The sequence below is a fragment of the Bos grunniens genome, chromosome 5 (assembly GCF_055505025.1).
Source record: "Bos grunniens cultivar Pamir isolate PY7600 chromosome 5, Bosgru_T2T1.0, whole genome shotgun sequence".
Lineage (NCBI taxonomy): Eukaryota > Metazoa > Chordata > Mammalia > Artiodactyla > Bovidae > Bos > Bos grunniens.
Genome location: NC_141169.1, coordinates 67,180,468 through 67,201,528, shown reverse-complemented (window position 1 = coordinate 67,201,528; position 21,061 = coordinate 67,180,468). Strand labels below are relative to the sequence as shown.

At 37.8% G+C, this 21,061-nt stretch overlaps 1 protein-coding gene across 8 annotated transcripts in view; it reads left to right on the top strand.

Moving 5' to 3' along the window:
• Nucleotides 1–18,142, top strand: part of IGF1 (insulin like growth factor 1) — a 78,658-nt gene extending 60,516 nt beyond the window's left edge. For 4 of the 8 annotated variants that reach the window (XM_086401048.1, XM_086401047.1, XM_086401049.1 and 1 more), the window contains exon 5: nt 11,467–11,689. Coding sequence is in view for 4 of the 8 variants with exons in the window: in XM_086401053.1 (XP_086257179.1) it covers nt 11,467–11,526 (60 nt within the window). In the remaining 4 variants the exon portion in view is untranslated. Of the gene's footprint in view, nt 1–11,466 lie in introns of all 8 variants that reach the window. The other 4 variants (XM_086401052.1, XM_086401051.1, XM_086401054.1 and 1 more) reach the window with 2 other exon arrangements.
• Nucleotides 18,143–21,061: the final 2,919 nt, after the last annotated feature.

The following is a 21,061-nucleotide window of genomic DNA, read 5'->3' as shown; positions in this document are numbered from 1 at the left end:
GTTAATACATCTATGGTTTGGAACCAGCCTCAGGTATAAGCCTCAAGCATAAGCCAACACCTACTGTTTCTACCACCTGAGAGTAACCTGCAAACTGAGATGGCTTTTCAAGGGACCACAGTTTGGCAGAAAAGTAACAGTGTCCTGTGGGATTATCCCTTCCCTTTTTCATTGATGATCGGATCAATACCATTATAACACAGGGATAAATGACAATTATACCCAATAATGAACTTCATTCAAGAAAAAAGGCAAAGACTTTAAAAGGAAAAGAAAGCAATAGAACTTTCCAGTTAAAGAATGCTTCACCATCAGACTATTAGTTAAAACCCTGCTTCCTTGGTGGCTCAGACAGTAAAACATCTGCCTGCATTGTGGGAAACTGGGTTCGATCCCTGGGTCAGGAAGATCCCCTGGACAAGGAAATGGCAACCCACTCCAGTACTCTTGCCTGGAAAATTCCATGGATGGAGGAGTCTGGTGGGCTACAGTCCATGGGGCTGCAAAGAGTCGGACACAACTGAGCGACTTCACTTTCTTTCTTTCTTTTTGCAGTGGGTTATATTAACTCTAAAGCAGTCATCTTGAATGCCTACATGTGATTTCTAAATAACATAAATTAAGTAAACAGAAAGAATCTATTGCTGTCTTTCATCCCTTCTACTATGAAAATAAGCACTAGTGATACATGGCACATAATGATGAATGAAAGGATGGATGGACAAATGAGTGAGATGGGGAGGGGAAGAGTGGTAGGGAAATAGACCATAAAAGTTAAGTAGCACTGTGTGTGTGTTAGATGCTCAGTCATGTCTGACTCTTAGCAAACCCGTGGACTGTAGCCCACTAGGCTACATGGAATCTCCGGGAATTCTGTCCATGGAATTCTCCAGGCAAGAATACTGCAGTGGGTAGCCATTCCCTTCTCCAGGGAATCTTCCCAACCCAGGGATGAATCCTAGGGTTCTTGCATTGCAGGTGGATTCTTTACTGTCTGAGCCACCAGGGAAGCACTGCTGAGATGAAATAATTCCTCTTGTCCTTGCCTAAGACAGTGATGCAAGTGCAGAGTCAAAGAGGGAAGGCAGAGGAGTTGTGCTTGCACAAGTTTTGCGTGTTTGGAATTTCCTATACTCGAGCCAAAATTGAATTCGTTCAAGGACTTATTGCTAAAGGTGGAAACCAGTTGAGTATTTTATAGTGAATGTTATGTTCCCTATTCATCCCCTCAATGCTTTCTTGAATGTAGGCAGAGTATTCATAATAATTTAAAAGCCCTCTGTTTCAACTGTTTCTTTTAGGGGAAATTGATGATTGTGTGTAAAACTAAAAGGAATATGTAAGGACTCCTGATCCTTAAATTGTTGAAAAATATTTTTACTGAGTACCCATGATATGTAAACCTCTGTACATGAAGGAGAATGATAAAGATAGGAGAGGCAATACTACATAGTGGTTAAGAGCACAGAATCTAGAATCAGACTGCCTGGTTTCAGACCCTGGCTATCTCACTTAATAGCTGCATGTCCTTGGGAAAATAATGCAATTTACCTGTACCTCAGATTCCTCATCTGCCAAATGGGAGTAATAATTGAATCTACCTCATAAGAGTTGTGAGAACTTATTGAGATTGTGTGTATGTGTACAAATATAAATTATAGTATTTAAAATGGTACCTGGCAAATAGTAAGCACTATTAAAGTTTTAGTTGATATTATTTTTCTTAGTTTTTAAAATTAGAGCCATCTGAAAAAGAAATAGGTCTCACCAAGTGGAAGTGAGTCCCCTATCACCAAAAACTTCAAGCTTAAGCTTACCAACACTTTCCAGTGATGTGGTAGTGTCTTTCAAGCACATGATAAGAGAAAGAGAATTCAGTGACCTAAGACCCCTTCCAACCCAGAGAACCCCAGTTCTATGAATTATTCCAACTTCAGTGGAAGCTCGACTGTCCTGTATGAGGAACTGTTAACTTTTATTCTAAGGTTGTAGAAAAGAACTTTCAGAAAACCACCATTTTTCTCAACCAGTTAAAATCAAATGTAATATGTGTTTTCATTTCATAGTGCCTGAGGAAAATTTAATTGTAGCATGAACTCCAGCCCTTACTAGTTTAAAGTAAAATTGCCAAAATAAATAAAAATGTGGGATATTTCCGGGCTCACACAGCTTCCGGGACATTTCAGTTTCTAGGGCTGCCGATTCAGTGCCTCTCACAAGCATTTGATCTTCTTTCAAACATCTCTTGAAAACAAACAAAACCTCATACAGCTTCTCGTGTGCGTGCTGTTAGGATATAAGGGTGGAAAAGGAGGCAGAGAAAGCAGCTCTGGGAGAGCCCCTCCTCCCTCTCCCTTCCAACTCCTGACCCTCTCCCTCCCACCACTCACCGACAGGAAACAGTGTTTTCCTAACTAATAAGGCTTGCCATTTCTCAAGTCCACTTACACACCATGGAGGAAGATGAAGTCTGTTCTCTTTGCTTGCCTGTATGAAGGGAATAGGGCTTTGAGCAATGTTTATCAGACAACAGAGAGCTGACTTTTAATCCAGGACAAAACTGATAGTCTAGAGGTAAAGTGGAAGCCTTTTGCTGACAATGAAAAGATAAATCATTTACAGTGATCTGTGGTGACCTAAATGGGACGGAAATCTAAAACAGAGGGGGTATATGCATACATATAGCTGATTCACTTGGCTGTACAGTAGAAACTAACACATTATAAAGCAACTATACTCCAATAGAAAATAATTATAAAAAATAAAAATAAAGATAAATTGTTTTAAAAGAAGCAGAGTGCCTTTATGAATTTTTAAATATCCACTATAGAATTCTCCAGTGATTGAAAGCCCAGCTCCTGAATCCTTTGAAAATCAGTGACAATATGTATTGGCCTAGGCAAGATAAGTCTATTTTAAAGAAAGACCAGGCAAGGTTAGGATAAGTTTTTCAGTGGCCATTAAATTTCCAGATCTGCAAGGTCAAAATCAGTTTTTTCATCCTCAGAGCTCTAACTGAAATCTGAGCACCATTCCCTGATACTCATCTATTTAGGATTCCTTCTTTAATGGGACTGCTTTAACCCCCTTAAGGGGGGCTTCCCTGGGGGCTCAGATGGTAAAGAATCTGCCTGCAATACAGGAGACCTAGGTTTGATCCCTGGGTCAGGAAGATCCCTTGGAGGAGGGCATGGCAACCCACTCCAGTATTCTTGCCTGCAGAATTCCATGGACAGAGGAGCTGGTGGGCAACAGTCCATGGGGTCACAAAGAGTCTGACGCAATTGAGTGACTAACACTTTCATACCCTTAGGGCCACCTTGTTTTTATCTTGCAACCAAAAGAGATGGTTTAGAAATATAGACTTACATTTAAACTCAAGTAGAGAGAAATGGAAATTGAGAACAGCAAGGAAATTATGAGAGATGTGGGACAATGGGCATATGAGCTCATGTCTGGTACTAATAGACAGCAGCAAAGAAACTTCTCACCACACTAGGAACTCAGTCATAGCTCAATGGGCTACTGCTCCATCAGTAATAAGAGCTAGAAAACATTTCCAAACATTCCCATCTATATTATTCACTGATGAGATTATAGTTTTAAGATCCATTTGGTCAGAAAACTAAGTCTTTTGAAAAAGTGAAGGTTTGATAGAAATAAGAATGCTGAAGGTCCAATCCAACTTTAATTCCAAATATCCTTGGTGGTAACTTACAATCTGTTGTTAACTACAGCAAATAGTTTTGGGAGAAAGAAGATTATTTTCTCTTCTTTACTTTGTGTGTGTGTGTGTGTGTGTGTGTGCGCACACAGTGGGATTCACATGCCAGAATTTCTTACAAAATTCTCTGTAAAATATATAAACATTCACATGGAGCTTTCTGTCTGGCCAGCTCCAAGAGGTCATGTAATCAAAGACCAGCCAGCTCTGCCATCCATGAAAATATGATGTGGTATTTTCACAGCTGTAGATGACAATTATGGCAAGACAAAAATTCTAAATGATTAGGAGTAAGACCATGGCAGGTTGCGGGTTAGATAAAGAATCCTATTGTAGACTTGAGAATATGTAATATTTATGTCACAGTCTGAGTGTGGCAAACTTGAATGATTCATGAGGCATTGGAGGACTAGAGAAAAGTGAAAAATATAAAAGGAATCAATAAATACATAGCATTATTTTGTCAGTATTGATTGACCAAGGCCACTACTGGATGCTCTGGTTTGTCTCTGTCAATAATGATACTTGTTTCCTTCTTCAAAGAACACTAGGATGCAAGTAAAAGTACTTTGGGCACAATTCTGATTTTTTTTTAAACTGTATACACACATGAATTGTTCTTGCGCCGTTTTCTGTCTTGGAAAAGCACTGGCTGGCACCATGCGTGTTTACTTTTATATGCTGAAGACTCACGTCAATCTCAAACAGATGCAAATCACTTTAACTTGTCGTAGTGTTATTTTATTCATCCTAAAAGTTCAGAAAAGCCTTCCAAACTTGCAAAATTTCTCTCAATTCAGAGGAGGAAAATTCAGAACACAGTATTTGAATGTTCTGCCCAGATTTGTCACACACACAAAGCATGAGTGAAAGAGGGTAACACCCTTTCCTACTAATCTCTGAACTCATCACTATTGCATTGAAATGATACCAAAAGGTAACAACCCTGAGCCCCACATGGCCCCAGAACATTGGAATATAAATTACTGCATACATGAGTGTAAGGACTCCAACATATGTTTTATGTCAGATGAAACAATGCTATTTTGGAGGCTAAAGAGAAAAAAATAATCAAATCCAGTTTTTAGGTAAAAATATGCTGAATCTTTAGCACATATCAGTGAAATTGCTAGAATCTGGTGTTTCACTTTTTTAAATACCACAATGGTTGAACCTTTCAGCAATTCCAAAACCAACTCCCTCTGGGAAAGATAGTGTGCTTAAAGTGTAGTTGTTTTTGTTTTTGTTTTTTTTTAATTTAAAAATGTAACACAAACAGCTAACAAAACAGGCTGCCCATAAAATCAACAGCCTAAGCAGCCCTGGAGTATTTTACAACATCCTTCAAGACTATTAAAGGCAACATAAATAACTCTTGCCAGTAAGGGAAAATACCCTTCAGCTTTCTTTTCCCTTTCCTTTTTCTTTTTTCAGGCTTTTAAACCATTTTGGTAGTGATTTGTTACATCACAGACAAAAATACTTCAAACAGAGTCAGGTGGTATCCTTTGAAAAGTAAGGAATTGCCAAGACAGGATAATCTGTGAATAATTATAGGATAAACACATTCCCTAAACTGGGGGATTCCTAGGGATGGACCTGTCACTAGAAACAAGAGTTATGCATCTTCTAGTGCAGCAGTCAAGGGTGCCCTGGGCACCCAGTAAGTAACTATTACCCCCCCCCCAGTCAGAGAAAGGGCAGTACTCAAGCATGGGGTGTGCTTTCCCAACAGGAACTATTTCTAAAAAGACAATAGTAATAGCTGTTATTTATTAGGCACATGCCCTGAGTTAAAGGCTGCCACAAATCACCTCCTTAATCTTCACTATTAGCCTGAAGGGTAAATGTTATAATTATGCCCCCTCCCACACTGTACAATTAGAAAACCTGGACTAAGGGGGCTAAATGTCTTGCCAAGGTCTTGCCCTAACAAGTGGTCAGACCAGAATCCAAACTCAAGATGGACTCCAGCATGTGAACTATGCGCTGTGCTCTCTCTTCATTTCTTCACTGATATTTACTGTACTGCAATCTGCCCGCTGTAAGTTCCAAGACAGGACAGGGGCTCTGTGCACAGCAAGAAGTAGGAAACCATGTAAGGCTTGCTGTTAACCTGAACTCTATTCCACCATTCCTGCAGGAGATGCAAATCAATTTAACAAGCTTTTCCTGGTTCGCCACTTTGCTCACACATCCAAGGAGGAGATAGAGGTGAAGGGACTATGCTACCTGCCCTCAAGGAGTTTACTTTTTAGTGGGAGAGCAAACACTTAAATAATTTATTCCACAACAAAGGCAGACCCAAAGTGGATTCTGACAGCACAGAAGCCAGGACAGCTCTTGCCATCAAGTTCACAAATGAGAGCTAAACCAAGGGCCCTTGAAACAGCTGGCTCTCTTGCACACAGCTACGGTAGGTAGATGTGTAAGGGTGATCACATGTAATCATCACAACATTATGAGGTGGGTGCTCTTACTCCCCCCTTTCATTTTACAGCAGGAAACTGAGAAGGCGAGGACAACGTAACAATTGCCAAAGGTCACACAGTTCTGTGTTGGAAGCTGGGATCCAAGCTAGGTATATAAATCCAGGTTCTCTGAGAAATGTATATGATACTGGGTTAAAGGAGCAAGGGTTTGATGAGGGGAAATACCCATGTGAAAAGCAATAGGAGAGGATCAGGGAAGCCTGAGCAAGCCAGCAGAATGCAAGTGCAAGTCTGACCTCAGTGAAACCGAGGAGGAGAGATGACTGGGGAGAAGCATCCTAGATGGCTGTACCGTCTAAAGAAAAGTCAGCAAAGCCACTGAGGAGTCCTTGAGCCAAAGATGGCCAATAAAGAAGTCTTGGGTTTCCCAGAAATTGGGTCTGCCCTGATGTCCCCACTACACTCTTGAGCTATGGGAGGGGGCTGTGGGGCCCATCTACCATGCATGGTCAGAGGAGACAATCATGTTGGAAAAAATGTCCTTTCCCACTCTAACCACATAAAAGATAGGGTGAAGTCATTTCCAGAAAAACATAAATAGAACGAGGGCTGGGCAGACCAACACTGTGCCCAGACTGTTACACCTATCTCTTTGCTGAAGAGGCAGTTACTCTACCAGGAGCATACATCTCTTGAAAAGTATACCTTGTCCTTCGGTTTTAAAAGTCACATCCCAGAGCACTGAGTTGATCTCATGACACTCACTCTACTTGGCTCCCAGAGATGAAAGACTGACCTCTCTCTCCTGGAATTCGGACTTATAATCCCCCGAAATAATGAGATATCGAAGTTGATATTAGGACATTTAAATCATCATCCAATATTTCACATTTCTCCAGGCTAAGCAAGCAAAATAGCCAGGGCACATCCTTTTCAACAAGTTGACATCTGGGCCATCTCTTCAATCATCCATTGCCTTTTTTTTTTTTCTATTTTGCCCTTTTTAGGAGAAAGTCAATGCTGAGTTAGAACTTTAGGCTGTACAATAGGCTATTAACATTCCATGATGGGCAGTATTTTCCCAGAATTTTTATAGGGTTCCAGGCTTTTCTTAGAGTTTATGTCATACAATTCTTAACTTGTTTGTAGTGGGTGGAGATGGAAACATAGTCTATTGAAAACATCAATGCTTCCTCCCTAAAATTTAAAGGGGCTATTATAATCCTTTTAGATTCTGCCTCTCAGGCAATGTCTTACAAAGATAGGCGGGGAGAAAATAAGGGCTTATCATATTCACATGGTTAGCTTTTGCTAAATGAATATTGTGCTACTAGACCTCCATTAATAGCATACAAATGGGACTCAGCTCACACTGGGATAAGGGAGGGTACCTACTTCCCTAGTTTACAGTCTTGCCTTACCTTCTAAACCAGCATCTGCCACCATCTGGGATCATGGGCAACTCATGACATGATCAATTACTGTTACTGGAAAGAGACTTGGGTTTTGCATCACCAGATACTGGTCTACCTCTTTGGGAGGCACCATGGTCGAGTATCTATCTGGTGAGCTCCAGGATCAGAAGTGACTGATACAAATCCCAAACATGTTCACATCTTCACTGTAAGAAATCAGGCACGTTGTTTTTTATTCATATTTCATGAAGGTAAAATGGCTAAGACAGTAGTACCCATCTCTGAGAGAACTATGAGAATTAAATAAGAAAATGTCTACAATTAGCACTTACAAGACAGTGACCAGCACATACACATGTTCAACTGGTGGAACTGTTATTCTTTTATGAAAATAATGGGTGGTTTTACTATTAGTTCTAGGTCTATCAGTTTGTTCCTATGTGACCTCAAGCAAGTCACTAAATCTTCAGGAGCCTTAGATTGTGAATGATACCAATGCAAACAACGTCATCTCCTGAGGTTGTTGGGAGGATTCATGGAGATTACTGTGTAAACTGTAAAATGTGTGCAAATTTTAATCAAGATAACTATTATTGCCATTGTCGTTAGCTCTCAGGGAACTTAAGTTTGTGGACAGTTTTCCATTGGAAAACTAAGAGCTAGGATCGCCAAGAGAAAAATGGGGGAATGTGAATGATCCCTTCATGGCATTTTCCAGCTTCCTATATATCTGTGTATGGCATACACTGTGTAATAATGTATATCACAAATTAACCCCTATCAAACCTATTCCCTCATGAGTCAGTTAACCCTTCCTTCCGAGGGTATGTTTCCTCAGTCAACCCCAGTGAGCTTGAGGACCAACTTTTTTTTTTTTGGTAAATAATCTTACCTTCTCTGGTGTCAATAGGAAACAGTATTTACTCACTACTGTTTTCCTTTCAAAAATCTGTCTAGTTGCATACTAGACACAGTTTTAGCTGGTTTGTTTGTCTTGGACAGGCTGTTGAAGTGAAAAGTTTTTGCTTGACTGAATGTGGGACAGTTTCATAACCCCTTCAAGAAGTGCACTGAAGGAGGGTGCCAGCTCCGACGGATGCTTCTAGCAGGCCTCCACTTGCCACCCATTGTCAAGGGTGGCCCGCGTCATTAAATTAAAACAATGAGCAAAGCAACAGATGCAACTGAGACTAAATCCCTGAGTGCTTTTGTTTTGTCACTGTCATTGTCTGCAACAAAGAAGTCACATGTGAGAGCCTGGGAAGAGAGCCAAATGCAAACCAGACGACATCCCAGCTGGTTCTGAATGGCCTCCATCATACGCCTGTGTGCATGGGAACCATGCTACTTGGAGCAGTGTCAGCTTTATCAAGTGAGTTTCTGCCCAGGACTTTGCTGTGATGCGGAGACAGTCCCAGAAGAGAGTCCAGAAGATCCCTCCACTCAGACTTTACACCTTACACTTCTGCTTTGAGAGAAAAGAAAGAATCTCTGAATTGGGGAAAGGGATAAGATCTATATGATTGGCCAAACTAACCTCAATTCTTTTTGCTACAGTGATCATGAATGTGAAGAGAGAGGTATAGAAGATACCTGAACTTTTTATCTGGAAACCTGTGATTAATTTGGCTTGAGAAGAAGACTGGAGATTAAATACCTCATGTGCTTTCTTGTTGCTTGTAACCATTTCATTCTGGAGTATTTCCTTAGAATGGGCTTTATTCAGATTCTTTAAAATCCTTTTTCTAAGCTGTCATACCTTGTAAACAGAAAAAGAGGTTAAAACCCAAATTAGGGTATTTTTAGTCCTGTTAACTTGGTTACTAGTTTGATAGAGCAATAGTGTCCTTAATAATAGTGATTAAGGGGGTTTGATGAGCCATATACCATCAGCAGGGTCTGTTGAGAACTGAACAGAAATGTTTCAAAGAGTTTGGGACAATAGTATGTCTACTCTGTAGCTGCATATGTCTTTCTTCCATTTTCCAGAGAACTCCTTTAAGAAGCAGAATAAGGTGTAAGGTTAGAAATAAAAACTTTACCGGTAGCTTAACAGCTGATGCTTTGTAGAGCAACAAATGCATGTCTAGTGAACCTGGTAAAAGTTGTATGATATTAGAGGGGAAAGTGTCAGGATTGTAAACAGATAGCATCTCAAGCTCTCCTACATGAATGCCCATTTTCTTCCCACAAAGATTTTTTCAGTGGCCACTGAGCTAGATATTTTAATAAACATTTTTACACAATGATGTCATCCTCCTTCTTTTCAGGAGGTATAAGATATTTTCACCATCAACGTGCAAAGTACTAACTTTTTATAAAGGACTTGCTTTTATAAAGGACTTGTTGATCACTCTAATGTTCCAGGTAGAGCTGAAAATATGTGTAAGAAAAATGATCAAATCCCTATGGGTCTGAGTCAATAGGTATCATTTCCAGGGATTAGTAGTTGACTCTGCCCCAGCTTCTCACCCTCTCTAGTTCTCAGGTCTGAGTGATCTGCAAGCTCCCTCACAATGGTCTTTAAATATCTTACAGTGATTGTGAGAGTGATCATTTCCTTAGCCAGAAGGAAGGATTTGGAGATTCCAGTGCCCGTGATGAGAACCCTTGGTTTTGGTCTGGATGGAAAATGTTCCTGGGAAAAAGGAATCCTTAAACCTCATTCTGTACCAATAATTATCCATTACATCCTTCTCTAAGGGCCTCCTGACTAGAAGGAAAATCAAGAGAAGCAGCACCTGATGTTTCTGCATGTATATGTCATTTCCTTCTGGATTTTATTTTACAGCTTATTTGTCTAAATAAATGTTTCTATTTAAGTAGGTTCAAGGATAAAATAATAATTACAGAAGAAGTATAATGACTTGATTCTGCACATTATCAGAGGGTTCATTATATTCATTCAATAGGTATTTATTGAGCACCTGAAATGTTTTGGGCATTGCTGTAAACATGGAGCTGTAACAGTGAGCAGAGACATGTCCCTATTATTATAGGGCTTCTATTCTAAGCAAAACTCAGTATTCCTTGGATAACAGAACTGGTTGTTGATGGGTGAATGGTAGCATCAAAACAAGGAACCCAGAATGTTTAATCCAAGAATAGTTCCTTTCCAATAAAGATTGAATAATAATAGTAAATAACAATTGGTAATACTTAGGTAGTGTTCACGGTGTTCCAGGCCTATTATAAGTGATTTTATATCCTAATTTTTTAATCCTTAATCCTAAAAGGTAGAAACTATTATTATCCCAGTTTATGGATGAAATTGAGACACAGGAGATTGTCACTTACACAAGTTCATATGGCTAGAAAACAGAAGAACCAGGATTTGAGCACAGCTCAGAATGTCTGTGATTTTGTAGATTCCAAATCAGCTACAAAACTTCCCAATCTTCTACTTCAAAACCTCTGCCTCTCTCCAGAGGAGAAAAAGAAAAAAATGAAAAGTTATCTCCTTTTTACAGAAACTAAAACAGAACCAAAAGCAATAAAACAATGGAGGATGATCCCAGGATGTGATTTTTTTTTTTTTCCCACTAGGAAAAAGATGTTCCAAGCCAGAAGACTGGATTTTAAGGATCCCCTTCCTATCAAGGAACCTGTGATAGTGGCAGATGAATAAACACATATTTTTGTGTGATTACAAAGCAATTTGTGGTCCCCATGCCATCAAGGGAAAATAGAAGTAGCTTTAGTGAGGTTTGTCTAAATTAAAAACTCATGGTCATCCACTTGTTTATGTCTTTCTCAGAAAGCCCTGGCCCAAGTTGTCTATTAAACTGACTGGTGAGACATAAGGTATGAAGATTGAGATCCAATGTTAGAAAGAGATGGGTTGGATACATAAAAATTCATCAAATTAATGTCACTTTTTCTCGCTTATTTTTAGGAAGTACATTTGAAGAACACAAGTAGAGGGAGTGCAGGAAACAAGAACTACAGAATGTAGGAAGACCTTCCTAAAGAGTGAAGAATGACATGCCACCGGCAGGATCCTTCGCTCTGCACGAGTTACCTGTTAAACACCAGAAGACCTACCAAAAATAAGTTTGATAACATTTCAAAAGATGGGCATTTCCCCCAATGAAATAAGTAAACATTCCAACATTGTCTTTAGGAGTGATTGTTCAAAGCTTTGCACCTTGCAAAAATGACCCTGGAGTTGGTAGATTGCTGTTGATCCTTTATCAATAATGTTCTATAGAGAAAATATATATATAGATCTTAGTCCCTGCCTCTCAAGAGCCACAAATGCATGGGTGTTGTATAGATCCAGTTGCACTAAATTTATCTCTGAATCTTGGCTGCTAGAGACATTCATTCAGCAGGCTTGTCTAAGTGGTTTATTAATTTTTTTATTTGCACTTCTTTCTACGCAACACAGGCTGTTTGTTTTACAGTGTCTGATAATCTTGTTCCTCTATCCCACTCCCTTCTCCATCACCTTTATATTTGCTGAATTTGGCCTCCTAAACAGCAGCAGCAAGCAGTTAAGTAGCACACCAGTTTTTAACCCACAAGATTCCATCTGTGGCATTTGTACCAAATATAAGTTGGATGCATTTATTTTAGACACAAAGCTTTATTTTTTCCACATCTTGCTAAAAGATGCAAGTAGTTACAACTTTGAGGCCAATCATTTTAGGTGTATGTTTTAAGCATAGAAAGTCTCAAACTCTGAATGGTTCCTTCAAGAGATGAGTTAGTGTGTGACCTGATCAGTACTTCTCTCTTTTTATTTCTTCCATATAGAGCACTATGTAAATTTAGCATATCAATAATACAAGATATATCAAACAGTATGTAAAACTCTGTTTTTTAGTACAATGGTGCTATTTTGTAGTTTGTTATATGAAAGAGTCTGGCCAAAACGGTAAAAGGTGAAAGCAAAACTAAAGAGGAAGCCTGGAGCCAAAGGTGACACAGAGGGGAAGGGTACTCAAAACTCAAACATTTGGGAAAGAAAAGCTCCCCAATTATGCCTTCCAAGAAAAATAAGACACAAAGTCCACTGATACAAATTTGTTTGGCGAGTCCAGAGAGGAGTAGAAAAAAGCAGAAGGCTAGGAATTTAATAATCCTGGTTTCTTATTCTCGCTGAAGAAACAAACATCTGACGACTCTGCCACGGACTCACCACTGTGTGACCTTGGGCAAGTCACTTCACCTCTCTGTGCCTCAGTTTCCTCATCTGCAAAATGGGGGCAATATGTAATCTACCTACCTCACAGGGGTGGTATAAGGATTAAAAAGATAAAGCTCCAGATTTTTATCCTGAGTTGCTATGAGGGCATCAAGATCAGAGCCCTTGAGTTGCTAGGATGCAAAGAATTCTATAAACAACCCATTCACAGTATAGCTAGAAAATTGATAAGCTGAATGCTCTTGACATGCCAGTTCTTGTCAGTGAGGCTATCCAACTAACTATCTGTTAAAAGCTAACAGTTCAATCTCTTTTAAAACACCTTTCAAAATAACTTAGAAACATTTGAATCTACAATTTGATTTTGAATTCTGCATTTGGATTTATAAATATAAAGTGAAAGCAGAGAAAGGAAAAGAAAGGAGAAAAACAAAGATTTCTACAAGTGAAAGGATGGTTACTCCTTTTGTTAGCACGTTCTGACTCTTCCAGGCATTTACTAATAATCGAATAATTTGTTGTTGTTTAGTCGCTCAATCAGTCCTACTCTTTAGCGACCCCATGGACCATAGCCGACCAAGCTTCTCTGTCCATGGGATTTCCCAGGCAAGAATACTGGAGTGGGTTTGCCACTACCTCCTCCAGGGGATCTTCCCAACCCAGGGATCGAACCCACATCTTCTGCTTGGCAGGCAGATTCTTTACCACAGAGCCACCTGGGAAACCAAATCTAATAATACTTATTTTAATATCATAAATGAGACTATTCACTTTGAAAGCACAGTTATTTCCTCTCTTTAAGCCCAAGATTTCAAATGCTGAAATAATAACTAATAAAAAGTCACAAATTTACTTTCCTGAATATATTTTGTTCTATCCTTGGAAGTATATCCATAAACATATATTTTTAAATTTTTTGACAAAAATATGCTTAACTAGAGTTGCAAATTGAGAGGCAAAAGTTCCTTTCACAGCTAGAAATTTTCTAGCTCATAACTCATGTCTGCTTAGAAGAGTGGCTTCTAGTCCTCCGTGGATGTATCTTATCCATTCAATTGAAAATTGGTATCAAGAAAACCCAATGATAAGAACAAGTCCATGCTGACCTAGAAAAATATTTCCTGTCTATATATCAAGGTTTTCTTATTAAAACAACAAATCATTCATCATTCATATCTTTTTATCTGCCTTAGAATTTTTTGGTAAAAAGCAAGCAGACTTGATTATTTCATGTAAATTATATCCCTTTTATTCTTGGAGAGTATTCATGCAAAACAAAAATAGCATCTTTAGTTTTCATCCCTCTGGTTCACCTCAAGGTTCAGAGGCCAGAAAAAAACAGATTTCTTGTATCTCCAAACTTATGCAAAAAGAGGCCTCTTTAATGGATGTCCCTTTCAGCCAACCGGTATTTTAACATCAGTCCACAGTGTTATTTGAATTCAGCACCTCCAGCATGCTGAGCTATGTTCTGATCACTGTGGACAATGTAAAAGAAACCATAGGTGGTTTTGCTCTTCATCTGTTTTCTAGACATATGGGTTCTGTGGGTTGAGATAATGGATCCATTTTCCCAAAATGGCACTTTTGATTTTTATTTCTTATTCCTAATGTATATCTTTTAAAATTACTGGCTACCAATAACATGTTACATGCAACCTTCTACAGACTTATATGTTTCCAGACATAGGTGAATATGTTAATTCTAAGAGTGTCTGTTGACTTATTTGATTCACTAATAATTCTATTCATAACCAAAAATATCCCAGTGAGGAAAGTTTAAATATGGAAAGTCATATTACTTTTCTTAATTTTTTCTAACACATAGTCCTATTCAACTGTATCATAAATCAGCTAATTAAAAATTAGCTAATTATGCTAACCCTCTATCTTATTTTCAAATGATTTAAAACTAGAAGTCAAATTGCTGTCAACTCCAAAAGCCAGCTGATCACTATATAGTACAGCAGAATGACCCAGTATTGACAGAAGGAAGCACATAAAATCTTACAACTCAATCTGTAAGCTTTACTTTAGAATTTTAAGATGAGGCAATATCAAGATATTTACAAAAGAACTATAAATACGTGTAAGAGTGAGCTTTCAATTTATGGGTTGATTTCCAGTTTAATTGACAACACTGAAAACCTAGGTCAAATGTCCATTCCCAATTCCTCAAATAGTATAATTGTATTATTAGAACATTTTAAAATGAGGAAGACCCACTAAAAAAGTGAAAGCATCTTTCCATCAGAATCCACTCATTTAGAGATAAGGAAAAACTCTCCCAATACTCACCCTACTCACACACACACACACACACACACACACACACACACACTCATCCTAATAGTCCAATGGAATATTGAGAAGAAATCACTTCCTTGAAAAATCTTTGGGAAAAAAAAAAAAAAAAGCCTGGTGTCCCTTGAGGATCCTTCCCCTCCTTGGAATGTCAATGTTTGTGTAGATGAAACCATCTCATGCACTGTGGCTTCAGGGTTTCTGTTACTAGTTTATGCACTTGGGAGAATGCTTTAAAATGGAAGATGTAGCACATTTTGCTTTCCCATTTATTGTTTGGCCAGCTATGCCAATGTGGTGCTAATGTTTCTTTAAGAAAGTACTTGACTAAAAAAAAAAGAAAAAAAGAAAAAAAAGAAAGCATAGACATATTTTTTTAAAGTATGAAAACAAACAACAATTCTATAGCTAGATGGCATAAGAAAATAGCATTAGGTCTAGTCACCACCACCTTTCAACTTTTTATCACTTGCAAGTAGTGTACTGTTCACCAAATTGTGAGTTTGGGGGTGCAAAGGCAGAAGATGAAAATTGTTTTAAGTTAGAAGGCTCCATTGTTTTGTTGGCTCTCAAACTCAACAAAATTAGCAATATATTATCCAATCTGAACACTTTGATTCAGGAGCATGGAGCATAAAAGGGAAAGAAAAAAGAAAAAAGACCTTATAGGCAAATGGCAGAATTGAAAAGATGATTGAGTTACTCATTGCTTTGTGTGTGTGTGTGTGTGTGTGTGTGTGTGTGCTCTCTGCTCTAAAACATACTCAGCAAGTGGAGAAAATAAAAACAAAGAGAAAAATGCATAGATTCACCTGCTAAAAATAGCTTCTGCCACATCCCCCTTGAGTAGTTATTTGGCGTCGACTGGTTTAATAGAAGATATTCTCCCTTTACCTAAACATCTCAAAGAGCAGTAGCTCTTATAAAAGCAATCACTGATCTCATTGGGAAGTGTTGGAAAGTATTTCCTTCTGAGATGGGGGTTATCTACTGATAAGGACAGAGAAGAATTTATGAGAAATCGTTGAAAGAGATGGCTAACAATCTGTGAAGATTTTTTTGTTTTTGTTTTTTACTTTATACAGTCTTTATGAATATCTTAATGTTCAAAAATGACTTGTTTTTTTCTTCTTTTTTTATATTGGAATAAGGGATGATAAGTTAAACCCACATAGACTGACTTTTTAAAACTATAGGCTAGATAGAAATGTATGTTTGACTTGTTGAAGCTATAATCAGACTATTTAAAAATGTGTTTGCTATTTTTAATCTTAAAAGATTGTACTAATTTATTAGAGACAGATCCTATTTGGCTCTCTTCATTAGAAAGAGCATTTCCCTTCAAATCACCTGGGCTTTCCCATCGATGTTTTTGAAAGAATAATCTGATTTATACATCATTATGGCATCATTTATTTTAAAATTTTAAAATAAAATAAGTGATTCTTCATGCCCCTCTCCTGCAATGCTCATAAACTCCAAAATCTGAAAGGGGCAAAAAACAAGAGAAAATTTTGTTGGTTCTTTGTTTTGGGTTTGTTTGTTTTTGATGCTAGTGTTTAATCCTATAGTACATATTTGCTTATTGCTATGTTAATATTTTAAAAGACTTTTCTGTTAGGTATTAGAAACTGATACATAGATATCTTTTTTGTGTGATTTCTATTTAAAAAAAAAAAGGAGATGAGATGACTGTCTGAGCTTTAAGTGCGTGTGGTACAGGATAAAGATACAAATTTAAACAATCAAATCCTATCTGGAGCAATACTTTTTGTAGAGAACCTCTCATAGATGAGACAGAGGCCCAGGGAAGTTTTGAAACTCTTTTTTTCCTCTTAGTCCTTATTCATTTAGTATCTGTCTCAAAATTTTGTAGAGGACTGACCAAACTGAAACCCTGAAATGAAAGGGACCTCTTTCAAAATATACATTTCACCTGTTTTCTTAATTTATGAAGCCACATTGATCTTAAACATGGTCCCTATTTCTCCCCATTCTTCAACTGTCATTGATAAGGTCTTTCAAGAAAAAAACCACTTAAAAAGAGAACACAAAATTTCGTATGTCACTGCCCAATTGAAACGTAAATTAAGATATAGTTTCTCCTATTTAACCCCTGCTGAATCTCACCTGTCACCTTCAAATGGCCTTCACTCTCCTTAGGATATGCCTTTTTTTTTAATTGCCCAGGCCTAAATGCACTGATGTAAAAGTAGGAAAAATGAAAGAAGAACTCAAAAATCCCTTCCAAACCACCCACTGGCCCTGCTCACTTACCCATAGCAAAATCACTACTGTTAATCCCTTAATCTGATTTTTTTGGATATTTATCTTGTACCTGCTGCTAAACACACTGCAGGAGGGACTCTGAAACCTCAAGCCACCTACTCACATCTCTTATCTGTGTCTGTGTATTATTAAAATGTCTATTCAAATATCAAAAACTTTCAAACATCATGCAGCTTGTATTCAGTTTATACAAAGGCCCCAAGTACTATGTCTGATCTCTTTTTGCTGAAAGAGCTAATGAAGCTGAAACCTGGGATTACTTCATGTGTTTTGCTTCATTTGTTTTTATCACATTTATAGGCCAAGTGTGATAAGGAAACTTATAGACACTGAATTAATCTTCCCTGCTACTCTGAAACCAGAAAATGATTGGTTATTATTCATTATATCTGTCTTAGTTCAAAACATATTTTTTATTAAATTAACTCTGTATTTGAAATTATTATTCAATTCATTTATGGCAGAGGAATATCGATCCTAATGACTTCTAAAAATGTAACTAACTGAATCATTATCTGACATTTACTGTTTAATAAGCATATTTTGAAAATGTATGGCTAGAGCGTCATAATAAAATGATATATCTTTCTTTAGTAATTACATTAAAATTAATCATGTTTGATTAATTAGTTCTTTTGGACAATGTTGGTGTAATGTGTCATTCCTTAAGAACTATATTGTAATGTAGCGTTTTTATTAAGATCATTGCAGCAAATAAAACATGAAAACTTACCCAGAAAATAAAACTAATCATACACCCAGAATGGAGATATCTTACAAAATTTACAGGTTATATTTAAAAATAAATGTTTCAAAGAACTTGTACAAACTATGTCAGAGATGTATGAATTGTACGATAGATGCATTAACAATAAAGCAGTTTAAGTAAGCCATCCCACTCACTGGAATCCAACAGTGAGTTATAAATACCAAGCATTTGGGGAAAACTTCTCTATCACGCAGGGTACATAATATACAAGCAGCATTTAATACACTCCCATATGGAGAGATGTTATAAGAATGTGATCTCTCAACACTGAATTTTTGTTTCAATAAATCTCATTCTTCACTGAATAGACGCTGTGAATATCAAGCTCACAGTAGCATTTGTGGAAGCACCAGGTGGAATTAGTATTGATAATTTCCCTCTTGTTGTTTGAAAGCATCTCATTCTGTTTTCCTTTACTTAAACCCTCCATGAATTATTGGGAAATTTACCTAAATGTAAAAAAGGCTCACAAGTTTTACACTTGATTTTAAGAAACTAATAATATTACTAAAGTTTCCTGTATCATTTTCCCACATGGGGCTCACCTTTACACCCAATTTCATTCACTCAGAGTCTCCATGGTTCTTCCTAGGACCAAAGCGAAGACTAAACTTCCTCATTCTGCTTGTGCTCAGAACTGTGCCTCCTGTGACCATAAGCGTCTAAGTGCATTGTGTACAGCATGTGACGTGTGTGGCTCATCTGGGTACAGCCTTTTCATTAGAAGTTTTGTGGATGGTGAAGTAAGAGGGCAGAAAGACGTCAAACATAACTGTCATCTTAGTAAGTTCCCTTCCTCTCTTCTGCAAACTCTCCCAGAAATTACTTCCTTTCCAACCCTTCATCTTCTCCCCTTGAAAGAACTTGCAAGAAAATTCTACTACAGTTCTCCACCACAGCTTTGCCCATAGTGGGAACTGGGGCAGGCCAGCTCACCTTTTATCACTGCATATGCCCCAAAGTTGTTTCTTTCCTAAACAAAAGAGCAATTCTGTCCCCAAAGAATTGTCTTCTTTCAAGATCATCAAGGTCAAATTATAGTCTCTTTTTAAAAATTATATTTTTCCTTCCTATAAGATCTGTGTGAGTGATAAATTATCACCACCCCAACAATGGTTAATATTTTCTGAGCACTAACTATGGATCAGTCACTACACTAAGTAGTTCACCTATATTTTATCATTAGCCTTTACAAAAACCCTATGAGTCTGGCACTATTATGAGCCCTATTATACACACGAGGAAATGGAGGTTCAAAGACATTATTTAACTTGCTGAAAGTCAGAGACAGGCAGAGCAGCCTCGAAGCTGGGTTTGAAGACCTCAAAACATGTGCTTTCACTACTTCATCATTCATGCCCCAATCCAGATGCAAAGACAATTCTATACACTGATGCATTTTTGTTCATATTTGGTTTTATGAGGCAGAAATAGAGCTAATTGGATGTTTGAGAGATAAACTATTTTTGAATATGAACTTAAGATGAATCAGCATTTCTGCTCAATAATCAATATATCTAACCGGGCTTTTAACCTTTACGGCCATTCCTCTACAGTCCACGTCCCAGTGTCGTTTTGTGATAGCCCTTCCCATCATGCATGTAATACCCAAGGGTAAATCAGTCTCAGCCAGGAAAGGTATGTCTTGAGTCCTTACATAATTCAGAAATAAACTCTTTCTAAGAAAGTAAAACTAGAAACTGATCACAAAGAATCTTGCCAAGAGCTCTGGCAACAATACACCTATTGTTCTCGTGACAGATTGTCAAAGTCAGTGAGGTCTCAAGAAACATGGTTGAAGCAAGGCTTCCACAGACAAAAATATGGATTCCCAGAGTCCATGTTCCTAATTTCTATATCCCTGGCCTTCTAAAAGGCCTTGGTTATCCCACTCTAGGTATTCCCAGTGGGTATAGTTCTAGCCCTACATGGCATTTGGGAAATGTTGAGGGACATTTGGGGTTGTCAATCACAATGATTAGGGGGTATTATGGATATTTATTGGGCAGAGGTTAGAGTTCCAGACACTTCATGCGGATGATAAACCTGTTTATAATTACCTAAGCATGATTTTAACATAAATTGAATTTTCCAGGAATGCTACCATTGTAAACTAAGTGGAAGGTGGTAACTTATCTCATTTGTAACTTTATCAAGCATTGTCCACTGTTCCAGAAAAAGCATCATTGATGGCAATGCTAACTGTGCTATTTGAATCTCTTCATTCTCTACCTGTATCAGTCCTCTTACAGCTGTCATGTTCATAATTTTCCACATGGGGTGAATATCTGACCACTCACTATGTTTTCTAATAGAGTTGAGCCTTAGCATTTCTATTTTGCAGTGCATGTTATTTTGCTACAAACTGTTTTCACTCTACTTTATATTACAGTTCAGGCATCACTTTTATTTTTGTTGAACTTGTGTATGTATTATCTATGAATTTCCTTTTGGGATATTAAAGAGTATATCATAAAATGTTTGCTATAAAAAGGGGAGCTTTGGGTATGATACGGCTGAATACAACAATTATGATCCTACCTGAGTCATGATGACAGATGGATGGCAGAGCCTTTGCCTTCTTCCCAGGGAGGCATTTAAAGTGTAGAGCTGAGCTGAAAGCTTGTATCTCCCTCACCTGTTTATGGATAGAGATAAACCTCTTTGGGATCCAATAAAGGATAATGGTTATGGTTAATACAACATCTGTTTTCTAAATGTTCTTTCCTTCACCCTGTGATGGGATGAGATGATTTGGAAAAGAATAAAGCAATCAGTGAAAACAGAAACATATGTAAATTGGATTTGAGACAATAGCAGCAATACATCAGAAGTAAAATTTGACCTTGGATTTCAAGCAAGGTCGGAAATGTGGCCTAGGAGGGAGGTTTCTCTTTATAATGGTTACTACCAGGTAAGTTAAGAGTAAGTAACTGTCCTATGACTTTCTAACTCTACTGCATTTATTGAAGTCAGTGG